At 50.4% G+C, this 11,729-nt stretch overlaps 1 protein-coding gene across 4 annotated transcripts in view; it reads left to right on the top strand.

Annotated features, from left to right (window-relative positions):
* Nucleotides 1–175: 175 nt before the first annotated feature.
* DLG4 (discs large MAGUK scaffold protein 4) overlaps nucleotides 176–11,729 on the top strand; it is a 98,346-nt gene continuing 86,792 nt past the window's right edge. For 2 of the 4 annotated variants that reach the window (XM_039337890.1, XM_039337888.1), the window contains exons 1-3: nucleotides 176–211; nucleotides 1,909–2,025; nucleotides 5,683–5,753. In XM_039337890.1, coding sequence (XP_039193824.1) covers nucleotides 193–211; nucleotides 1,909–2,025; nucleotides 5,683–5,753 — 207 coding nt within the window. In that variant the 5' untranslated portion in view covers nucleotides 176–192. Of the gene's footprint in view, nucleotides 212–1,908; nucleotides 2,026–5,682; nucleotides 5,754–10,597; nucleotides 10,723–11,729 lie in introns of those variants that run through there. The other 2 variants (XM_039337894.1, XM_039337893.1) reach the window with 2 other exon arrangements.

The following is an 11,729-nucleotide window of genomic DNA, read 5'->3' as shown; positions in this document are numbered from 1 at the left end:
CTGGAGGGGGGGAGGGCTTGGGAAGAGCATTCTGTTCCTACTACAAGCCCCATCATGCTTTGGGGGGGGCGTGGGCGTGGTGGGAGTCGTAAACCCCTCTGCCCTACAAATCTTTTAATCTGGCAGCTGTTTGGAGAGGAAGGGAGATTAAGAGATTAACGTGCTGGCTGTAGTACTAACCGCCTTTGCAAGATGCCCGTCAAAAGACAAGGTAGGTCGCGTTGAGCTTGCGTCCTGGAGTAGGTGGGCTTTATCTCCGCTATGCGTAGATTTGGGGGTGTCCCTTGGGGATTGGGGGGGGGGTGGACGGTTCCCTTCTGGAGCTGAGGACCCCCACTTTGGAGAGCGCTTGGGGGCGTTAAGGACACCTCCCCACTTTGGGACAAAGCTGTGGGAAGGGTCTAGGACTTGGCTGCCAACCCCCCCCCAAGATGGTTTATAGTGGTCTTTTCCCCTACACGGGGGGCTCCCCAATTAAGGGTGGGGGGCTCCCCAATTAAGGGTGGGGGGCTCCTAATGCCCTGTCTGGACATGGCTGCCTTTTGTTATTGTTCTCCATTAGCAAGGGGGTTGTGATGGAGGAGGGGGGCAGCCACGCTTCCCATGCTGGTGGGGGGCAGGGGGAGCCCCCAATTCGGGCAGCCTGAGGCAGGCAACACAGCCCATTCCCCACCTGCACAACTTTTAAGAAGGGTGGATTTTAACTCCCAGAATTCCCCAGCCAGTCAGCCAGCCGTTCCTGTTTATTTTTTTTTTTCTCCTATCCCTTAAATCAGTGTTTCTCAACCTTGACCATTTTAAGGCATGTGGACTTCAACTCCCAGAATTCCCCAGCCAGCAATGCTGGCTGCGGAATTCTGGGAGTTGAAGTCCACATGCCTTAAAATGGTCAAGGTTGAGAAACACTGCCTTAAATGTTATGTACTGCTTTTATGTATTCCTATCTATTTATTTATTTTTACTTGCACCCTATCCAGGGGTTCCTCTGCGAGGTGGATGAGTAAATAAAAACAAAATAATAAAATAAAATATAAAATAATAAAATAAAATAAAAACTGAAGAAGGTGGATTCACACAACATCCTAAGCTAGAAGGCGCTTGGCTGATTCCTTGCTCTGGAAAAATAATGCGAAAGGGGGAAAGGAAAGGACACCAAGAGGTGATGCAGTGCCTGGCTTAGACTCGGTAGTCCTTTTCCACCCTCGGAGCTTAAATTGGACGCTGAGAATTAGTTCGGCCACAAACAGCTAAAACACAATTCCTCGGTCTAAATTATTGTTTTTATAGGTCTATTAAAATATATATATATATTTAATTTCTATCCAAAATAACTCCCTTTTCAACCAATAAACTCAGAAAGAACCTTGAGGCTGGGACAGCCAGGAGGCCAAATGTGTCTGAGGCCTTTTGTTGTGTGTGTGTGTGTGTTTGTGTGTGTGTGTCAAAAAAAATAGGTGCAATTGCCACCCTGTTGACATGTTCTGAGTGCGAATGACAGTAAATCCGAAAGGAAAACAACTTTTTTGACCCCTGCACCCAACGGCTTGGTGAAGACCCCAGCCCCTCCCCCTCCCTTTCCCCACTGAAGCCAACTGGAAAAATTTGCAAATGGCGGTTACATGACTTCCGCCACCCCCCCCCAGGACGCTGCCTCTGTCATAAATACCTGCCCCGTTGCTCAGTCCCCCAAATTGCAACAGGGCGGCCACAGGGATGCTGCACCCCGTCGTAAGCCTGAGGACCGATTGTAAATCGCTTTTTCCTCAGTGCTGTCGCAACGTCCCTAAGCAAACCGTCGTAAGTCGAGGGCTTGCTGCAGTTCCGTGGAGGCTGCCTTGATTCTGCATAAGCCGTCATTCCTAACCGCGGCCTCCCCTTTCTCGTTCTCCTGTTCCCCTTTAAACCCAGATGCGGCGACCGTCCTGCAGCTCATGAAGCAACCCGCGAAGTTGAACCCGGATTCCCGGACCAAGATGGACAGACTCCTGGGGGTCTTCCAGAGCGAACTCTTCCAGGCCCTTTTGGGTAGGTACGGCGCTGGCTGGAGCCAAACCAGAGCTACATGGCGGGAAATGAAAGCTTAGGATCACTTGTTGGTCTCCCATCCAACAGGAGCCAGGCCTAACCTTTGTCTTCTGCGAACTGTCACTTGTTCTGAAGGGCCAAGGAAAGCGGCTTCCTGCAGGGTGTTTTTCTTTGGGGGGAGGGGGTAAGATATCTCTTGGGATATCTTCTCTCATGCTGTGTTTCGCACTCGGCATCGGACATTCCGAAGGGGTCTCCCGTTCCAGCTTTTCTTTCTAAGAATTAGTGAGCTGTTGCCACCTGCTGGCAGGTCAGGGAAATGCCTGGGTCCCATTCTCAAAGAGATCCACCTTTCTTTCCCAGAATTCCGAGGATTCCAGGGGCTGAGGGGACTTCAGAGGCCATCTAGTCCAACCCCCCACTTGTCACGAATCCTGGCTTGTCCAAACAAGCGTTCGTTACCGCCGTTGTTCACCTGAGCTGATCAAGATTGGGGGGTGGGAGGCGAAATGGAGGAAGATCAATCTAGTAAAATAAGATAAGAAACTAAATCCGAGGAGCTAGTCCACAGTTTGCAACGGTTCGTTTAGCGACCGTTTGAAGTTACAACAGCGCCGAAAGGACCCTTTTTCACACTTAACGGCCGTCGCAACGTTCCCCACAGCCACGTGATCAAAATTCGGCCGTTTGGCAACCGATTCCTCTTTTATGACGGTGCGCAGTGTCCCGGGATGTGTGTATGTGTGTGTGTGTGTGTGACATGATCCCCTTTTGCGACCTTCTGACAAGCAAAGTCAATGAGGGAGCCGGATTCATTTCATGACCGTGTGACTCCCTTAATAAGTGCAGAGATTCAGTTAATGACTGCGGCAGGAAAGGTCGTAAAACGGGGCAAGACTCACTTAACAACTATAATAATTATTATTAATAATAAGTTGCAATAAGATTGCACAGACTGACTACAAGCAGCGGCATGACAAAGTAGCAACAATGGTGCATTGGAAGATCTGCAAGAAATATCATTTGCCTGTAAGCAAAAACTGGTGGGATCCTAAAATAGAGAAAGTCATAGAAAATGATAAAATTAAACTGCTCTGGGACTTCAGAATTCAAACAGACAAGCACCTGCAACATAACACCCCAGACTTAACAATTGTCGATAAGAAAGACAAAAAAGTCTGGATAGTGGACGTGGCAGTGCCTGGAGACAGCAGAATAGAAGAGAAAGAACTGGAGAAGATAACAAAATACAAAGACCTACAAATAGAAATAGAAAGACTGTGGCAAAAGCAAGCAAGGGTAGTACCAATAGTCATAGGCTCCTTGGGTGCAATCCCAAAACAACTGGAGCACCACTTGAACACCATTGGCATTGACAAATTCGCTATTAGTCAATTGCAAAAGGCGGCCTTATTAGGAACTGCTCCATCCTGCGACGATACCTGTAATACCATCAAACATCCACATCTGCCTATCCCAGGTCCTGGGTGAGGACTCGATAGGTAGACAAAATGCCAAATCCAGTCTGAACATCTGGCTGACTGTGCGATGATCCATAATAATAATAAAGTTGGAAGGGGCCTTGGAGGTCATCTAGTCCAACCTCCTGCTTAGGCAAGAAAACCTATTCCATTTCAGACATCATCATCATCATCATCATCAAGTTGGAAGGGACCTTGGAGGTCATCTAGTCCAACCCCCTGCTCAGGCAGGTAACCCTATACCCTTTTATAATAATAATAATAATAATAACAACAATAATAATAGTAATAATAAAGTTGAAAGGGACCTTGGAAGTTATATAGTTCAATCCCATGCTCAGGCAGATAAACCTATACCATTTCATAATAATAACAACAACAATAATAACAATAATAATAAAGTTGGAAGGAACCTTGGAGGTCATCTAGTCCAACCCCCTGTCTCACGTAGCCAGGGAAAGTGTGGGCTCAATTATCATAAGCTGAGGATTACCTAAATGCATCATTATATATAAATACACAAATACATACATAGATACATACATACCGGTACATATATACATACATACGTACATAAAAGGGTTTATCGTGGTTAGGGTGTTTTCCAAATGCAGGCGGGGTTTTCCATTGGACAAGTGAAGTAGGATGGCCGTCCTGGGAAAGTGACTGGAGTCTCTGAGCCCTCCCCCCTGCCTCGTCCACTAACCAGATTGCAGCTTTGCTGGGATGTATTTATAGACCCGGCAATCTCTGTTTATTTTGAGTTCGGCTTGCCAAAGTCTGTAATTTTCCAGACTTTCGAAAGATGGCTTATATTTAGCAGAGTTGCTGAGGAAGCTTTCTACAGACGGAAGAGAAGCAGCCGCTCCAATAAGTCCACGTAATCCTGGTTTGCTGGACAGCAGCCTCAAGGGTGGCCAGGAATCTCAGTTACGGGGTGGATACACAAACCAGGATAATGGAAGGCTGACTGGCTGAGCTCCTACAGTGCCGCAGTGTCTCTTCAGCTCGGCTGCTTTACGATACCTGAACTTCAACTCTCAGAAATCCCTAGCCCGCATGGAATTCTGGGAGTTGAAGTCCACCCATCTTAGGACTGACATGGTGGCTGAGGAATTCTGGGAGTTGAAGTCCATCCATCTGAAACTCTGCCATGGTGGCTGAGGAATTCTGGGAGTTGAAATTCATCCATCTTAGGTCTGCCATGGTGGCTAAGGAATTCTGGGAGTTGAAGTCCACCCATCTGAAACTCTGCCATGGTGGCTGAGGAATTCTGGGAGTTGAAGTTCATCCATCTTAGGTCTGCCATGGTGGCTAAGGAATTCTGGGAGTTGAAGTCCATCCATCTGAAAGTCTGCCTGGTGGCTGAGGAATTCTGGGAATTGAAGTTCATCCATCTTAGGTCTGCCATGGTGGCTGAGGAATTCTGGGAATTAAGGTCTATCCATCTTCAAGTTGCCATGGTGGCTGGGGAATTCTGGGAGTTGAAGTCCACCCACAGTAAGATCTGCCATAGTGGCTGAAGAATTCTGGGAATTGAAGTCCATCCATCTTAGGTCTGCCTTAGGTCTGAGGAATTCTGGGAGTTGAAGTCCACCCACATTAAGGTCTGCCATAGTGGCTGGGGAATTCTGGGAGTTGAAATCCACCAGTCTTCAAGTTAGTAAGGTTGAGAAACACTCCTATACATAGCATTTTTTCCAAGCCAAATAAAGGCATTAAGAAATGTTCTGGGTTCGAGGCATTCTGCTCACCTAGAAACCCAGTAACTATGATGGTTGGGTTAAGAGGTTGTGTGTATGCCGACGAAACAATCAAAGATTTAGGGGAAATGATGGGAGCGCCTTACTGACGTGGCCTGGATTCGGAGAAGCTCGGCATAGTAAGGGTTGAGAGACCACCAGGAGATCTCAGTTGTGGAATCACAGAGCCAGGAAAACAGAGAAGATTGGGGTGGTAACGGTTGGGGGACCACCAGGAGATCTCAGTGACTGAATAGTGGAAAAACCTAGAGAGATCTTCCTGCATCTTGTAGGAGCTTGGGGTATTAATAGTCGGGAGACCATCAGGAGATCTTGGTTGTGAAGCCAAGATGCCTTCCAGTCTGCATAGTTTTTACAAGGCGAAACTGGGGCAAAATTTCTCTAAAAGATTTATTTGGCGTTCTTTCATGCAGATATCCAGGAGTTTTATGAAGTGACCGTCTCCGAATGCGGCCGCTCGGCTCCGCAGAGGTCTCTGCCCAAGGTAGGGATGGGTTTTATTCGTCTCCGGCGGAGACCCCTCCATTTCCCCCCACCCCAAACTTTGCCCGTGTTCAGTTTGGGGGTTCAGCACCCAAAGGGGCACATTCAACAGCCCCAAATCTCTCGGTCACATCGGTCTCTGGAGGAAGGCCCTTTCTCAACACGGGAGGCTAAACTTTACCAACCACAAAAGCAAAGTTGATTTTTGCAATGATGTCACCCCCTGTATTTGGGAGGGGGGATGCTCAAATGTGTTAAAGGGGTACGGACTGAGCCTGCCTCAGGCCCATGTATTCCCCTCCCTTCCCCTGTGTGTGAATAGAATGGAATGGAATGGAATGGAATAGAATAGAATAGAATAGAATAGAATAGAATAGAATAGAATAGAAAATAGAATAGAATGGAAAACATAGAATAGATTGGAATAAATAGAATAGAATAGAACGGAACAGAACAGAATGGAAAATATAGAATAGAATAAATAGAATAGAGTAGAGTAGAACAGAACAGAACAGAACAGAATAGAATAGGGAATAGAATAAAACAGAACAGAACAGAATAAGGAATGGAATAGAATAGAATAGAAAATATAGAATAGAATAAATAGAATAGAATAGAATAGAATAGAATAGAAATAGATACGTATATAGAAAGATAGTTAATGATAGATAGATGATAATGGATAGATCGATAATGATAGATAGATGTTAGATAGCTAAGATAGAGAGAGAGATACATATATAGAAAGATAATGATAGATACCCAGAAAGTAGATGAAAGATGGGTAGATAGATGATAGATAGCTAAGATACATAGATAGATAGAGATACATAGATATATAGAAAGATAGTTAATGATAGATAGATGATAGATAATGATAGATAAATGATAGATGATAGATACAGTAGCTAAGATAGATACATAGATAGATAGAAAGAGTTAATGATAGATAGATAATGATAGGTATTAGATAGCTAAGATAGATACATATATAGATAATGATAGATATATATACATAGAAAGATAGATGAAAGATGGGTAGATGATAGATAGCTAAGATAGATACATAGAGATACATAGATATATAGAAAGAATTAATGATATAGATGATAGATACAGTAGCTAAGATAGATAGATAGAAGATAGATAGATAGATAGATAGATAGATAGATAGATAGATAGATAGATAGATAGATAGATAGATAGGAGATACCAGTAGATAGGAGATAGATAGATGAAAGGTGGGTAGATCATATAGCTAAGATATAGATACATAGATAGAAAGATAATGATAGATGATAGGTAGATGATAGGTAGATGGATGGATGGATGGAGAAAGGGATGCATAGATAGATAGATAGACAGGTAGACAGATGAAAGATGGATAAATGCATAGAGAGAGACAGAGAGAGTTACAACGAAGAGCAAAAGAGAGGAAGACGAAGATGAAGGAGGAAGAATCCTCAGAGAAAACCTGTAACTGGGTCAGGAGAGAGGAAAGGAGCGTTGAGGGCATCTTTGCTTTAATTAAATGAAATTCCAGTTAATTAATCCCTGGGTTTCTCCCATAGGAACCAGAAACAGAGCAGCAGGACACAGGCCCACGTACTGGGCGGGTGGGGGAGGCAGGATATCCTTGACTGGGCCATTTAGAATACAGGAAGTTCCCCCAAGGTGATTGGAGAGGGTCCCGAGTTCCAATGTGACCATGCTTGGCATAACGACCAGCAAGGAATCTTCCACTTGACTCGGTCACCCCCAGCCTTACCCGGAGGTTACCCTACCTACCCCCCAAATCACAGCTGGCCGTGGCGTCCTCCTCCAATCAGGGCTCCCCTCGTGGCATCCTGTGGCAGTGAGTTCCACAGATTAACTGGGGGGGGAGTTTGCGAGAGAAATGATTCCCGCGGGGATATTGGGAGCGCTTTGAAAACCTGACAGCGCCCGCCGGTGAGATAGCTGCCACCCCTTCGGAGGGCTCCTAAGGCTGGCTGGGGAAGATGGCCTTTGTAGTCCAAACAGAAAGGGCCGGGAAGACTTAAGAGCGCTAAAGCAACCGATCCTAGGAGTGATTCGTGGTTGAGCCTCCTGGCTCAGCAGCAGTCTACCTTGAAGGGCCCTGGGGAAGGCTATGCAGTGTTTGCACGGGGCCCCAAAGCCAGCCCCCCTCTCTAAGAGGGTGGAAAGTTTGAAGAGGCAAACCTTTGCACTGTGGAGACCTGGGCAGAGGTTTCATCGCCCAACTAGGGAACAACGTCCCTGCAAGGGAGGGTGGGGTTTACTGCTTGTTGGGGTGCAGGTTCCCCCCCCCCTTTGACTCTGAAGCTGGATGGAAAAACTCAGTCCTTTGTGCGTTTTTTTAAGTTGCTCTTCCTTGCCGCAAAATTGGGGCGGGATCTGCCCACCGGGTCTGCCGCCCAGGCCTGTGGTGGCCGCCTTTGTGCACGATGGGAGTTGTAGTCTGACGCTCTGCTCGGAGGGGGAGGGGTCACACTCACAAACCTTCCCTTTGGGGTGCTTGCAAAGACCAGCCTGGATATTTCCCCTTCCTGCTGCTAACAAACCCGTCCATTTCCTTCCCGCCTCGTCTTCTGCCTTATATATTATATATTCTATTATAATAATGATAATGATAATAAAATTAGAAGGGACCTTGGAGGACATCTAGTCCAACCCCCTGCTCGGGCAGGAAACCCTGTACCATTTCGGACAAATGGCTGTCCAGTTTCTTCTTAAAAACTTTCAGTGTTGGAGAAGGGAGGGAGGGAGGAAGGAAGGAAGGAAGGAAGGAAGGAAGGAAGGAAGGAAGGAAGGAAGGAAAAAAAGAATAACAGAACAACAGACTCAGAAGGGACCTTGGAGGTCATCTAGTCCAACCCCCTGCTCAGGCAGGAAACCCTAGACCAGTGGTTCTCAACCTTTTTAATGCCGCGACCCCCAACCGGTCGTAAGTCGAGGACTACTCAACCGGTCGTAAGTCGAGGACTACTCAACTGGGGCAGCACCGTTTGCAGAATGGGACTTTTGGCGGGCTCAGCAGGGCAGAGACAGCCTGGACAATTCCTATTGGCTTTGAAAGCCAATAGAATTAGACTCTATTCACGAGAGTCTATTCTATTGGCTTTCAAAAGCCAATAGAATAAAAGGGAGTAGCACAGCTAAGGAAAAGGGGGAAAAAAATGGCGGACTGCGTTGTTTGGTGACCCCTGTGAAATGGTCGTTCGACCCCAAATGGGGTCCCGACCCACAGGTTGAGAACCACTGCCCTAGACCATTTCGGACAAATGGCTGTCCAGTTTCTTCTTTAAAACTTCCAGTGTTGGAGCATTCACCGCTTCTGGAGGCAGGTAGTTCCACTGGTTAATTGTTCTAAGTGTCTAACTATATAATATTATATATTATATATTTCGACCCCTCCACACACACTCAGGTTTTCCTGTCCACTCCCTCCTTTTCCCTAGCCCCGTCCTTACCCCTCACCCCCCCTGCCCCGCGGGCAGCTCAGCCAGGGAAAAAGTTGGGTTTTTGCAAAGGCTTTTCCCAAGGTGCCAACTTTTTTTGCTATCTGCCATCCTCTAGGGCTGTGAAATCCCCCACCCCATTTTTGTTTGTTTGTTTTGGAGTGGTTTTTTTTGTTTGGGGAGGGCGCAGGTGGTCTTAAGGAGACGGTTTCTGGGTGCATACCTTGCGCAAAAGTTCTTGTTCGTTGAGGGCCCCTCGTGACACCGCCAGTCCTGGGGAGGGGGGAGAGAAATAGGTTGAAGTCTGGATCCAGGGGCCTGGCGCTCAAGTGGGACGTTTCTGTGGGACACCCCCTCCCCCCCCATCCAATCCACCACTTCTCTGGCACCCACCTAGCTGTGGCTTGAGATTTTTCAAGAATAGGACTTGGCAGGGATGGCCTTGAGCAGGGGGTTGGACTAGATGACCACTGAGGTCCCTTCCTGCCCTTAAGAATCTGGGCTCTGCCTGCTTGCCCAGAGCTACTGGCTGCATTTTGGGCTACATTGGTTGGGGCTTTGCTTCTCAGATTCCCACGGGGTGGGGGCGGGGGCGGAAGAAGCTGGGAAGTCCGGAGCCCCCCACCCCCATATTTTGGGATTCCAGCCCCCTTAATCTGCCCCCCCCCCAGCCAGGTGGCTTGGTTTCCTTGGATGCCCCAAATCTCTGTCCTCGCCTGCTGCCTTGGCCCCCCCCTCCCCACCCCCCCTGCCTGCTTCCAGCACCTGCAGGGTTAACTCCCAGTGACGCGTCCGCCACCTCTGCCGCCACCCACCTCCCTTCCGGCACTCTAGAGGTTAAACCCCCTCCCCTTCTCTGCCTCTGTTCTTGGTGGGTCCTTCCCCCCCCGCCCCCCTTCCCTCTGCCCTCCTCCGGAGGGGCGCTGGACCCCGAGGAAGGGGCTTTGCCTCGCCCTTCCCTCTCTTCCTCCTCCTCCTCCTCCTCCTCCACCGTCGTACCTGCTCGCCTCCCTCCCTTTCCTGCCCCCCCCCCGCTGCGTCCTCGGGGGAGGGGGCTTGATTGGGGGAGCCACCACTTTCTCCTTCTCCTCCCCCCACCCCCAGACCGGCCGCGCGCCCTCCCCTTCCTTTCCACATTCTGTCACTTCCCCCCCCCCCAGCCCACTCACCGCAAGCCAGCTCGCTCCCCCCCCCCTTCCTCTCTGCTCTTCCCTTTCGCTACAAGCGCGCTGCCCATCCGCTTCTTGCACATTTACACACCCAGCCCGTCCGCCGGCCCCCCTCTCCCCTCCCCGGCGCTCACACGCCCGCCTGGGAGCCCCCCACCCTCCCCCCCACCGCCGGGTGCCAAGGCGAGGAAGCCAAGGACCATTGTCAGGAGGGGAGGGGGCGAGTGGTAACCCTGAGCCCCGGCGTGTCTGATGTGCTACAGATCTCCGCCGCCTAGCTACTGCCGCTGCCGCTTGGATCCGGAGTCAAATGGATTGCTTGTGCATAGTCACCACCAAGGTAAGGACCCCCCCCCTTTCGGAGACACTCTGGGGAGAGGGGGGGCGCCGCCCGGTGCTTGTGTGTGTTTGTGACTTGGGGTGGGGGGGACGAGGGACGGAGGAGAGGGGCCAGAGGCCGGAGAGGAGCAAAGGGGGGCACACGGGACGAGCTGCCCGGCCAGCGCTGGCTGCTGGGGAGGGGGCCCTGGGTGGTCGAGGGCCCAGGAGGATGGGGGCGGCGGTGGAAGATGGGGGTGGGTGGGAAGACAGCTCTCTCTCTCTCTCTCTCTCTCTCTCTCTCGGCACAGTTTCCATGGAGCTGAGGCTGCGTGGGATCAGGCACTTGGGGGCGAGGCGGGTGGGGAGGGGGGCTTCGATGGGGAGGGGGCGAAGCGCCCGGCAGGCAGCGTGGGAACCCGGAGCTGGCCTTGGTGCTGAAATCCGCCGCGGTCCCGCCGTGACAGCGCTATAAAGGCGGCGGTGGGAGGGAGGGAGGGGGCGCGAGGGGCTGTAACGTGGGGGGGGGGGCTGCAGCTCTGTAGAGCAGCCTTCTTCAGACCGCTGGGGAAGGGTCGGGAAACCCCCCCCCCGCCTCCTAAGAGCCAAGGAGGCGCTTCGGAAGCGTCTCTCCCCCCCCCCCAGCCAGCCAGCCAGCCCCCTTAGCCGGTTCCTTGCCATTCCTTACAAATGGGGAGGGGGAGTTCCCCCCACGCAGCACGGATTTGAAGGGGGGGGTTAGGGAAAGACCCTCGCTACACACGCGGTTCCTTCTCTCTCCCTCCCCCCCCGTGGCGTGGCTGAGCGAGGCAGGACTTCGGGGTGTGGGCTTCGCTCGTCTGCAAGGGGGCTTCTGAGTGGCGGTCTGCCCGGAGCCCACGGGCACCCTTGGACGTGGGGGGGGGGGTGTTTCGGCCTTTCTGGATTCGGCTCGTCTCGGGGGAAACTTGCCAGAGATCCGGCCGGAGGGGGGGGGGAAGGAGGTGGAGGAGGAAGGTTGTCTGGATGGCCCGCACCGGATCCCCCCCC

Source organism: Crotalus tigris, unplaced genomic scaffold, assembly GCF_016545835.1.
Source record: "Crotalus tigris isolate CLP2741 ecotype Arizona unplaced genomic scaffold, ASM1654583v1 scf7180000017690.20705106771:4171800, whole genome shotgun sequence".
NCBI classification, from domain to species: Eukaryota; Metazoa; Chordata; class Lepidosauria; order Squamata; family Viperidae; genus Crotalus; species Crotalus tigris.
The sequence above is the reverse complement of the archived record's forward strand: the minus strand, read 5'-3'. Positions and strand labels throughout refer to the sequence as shown.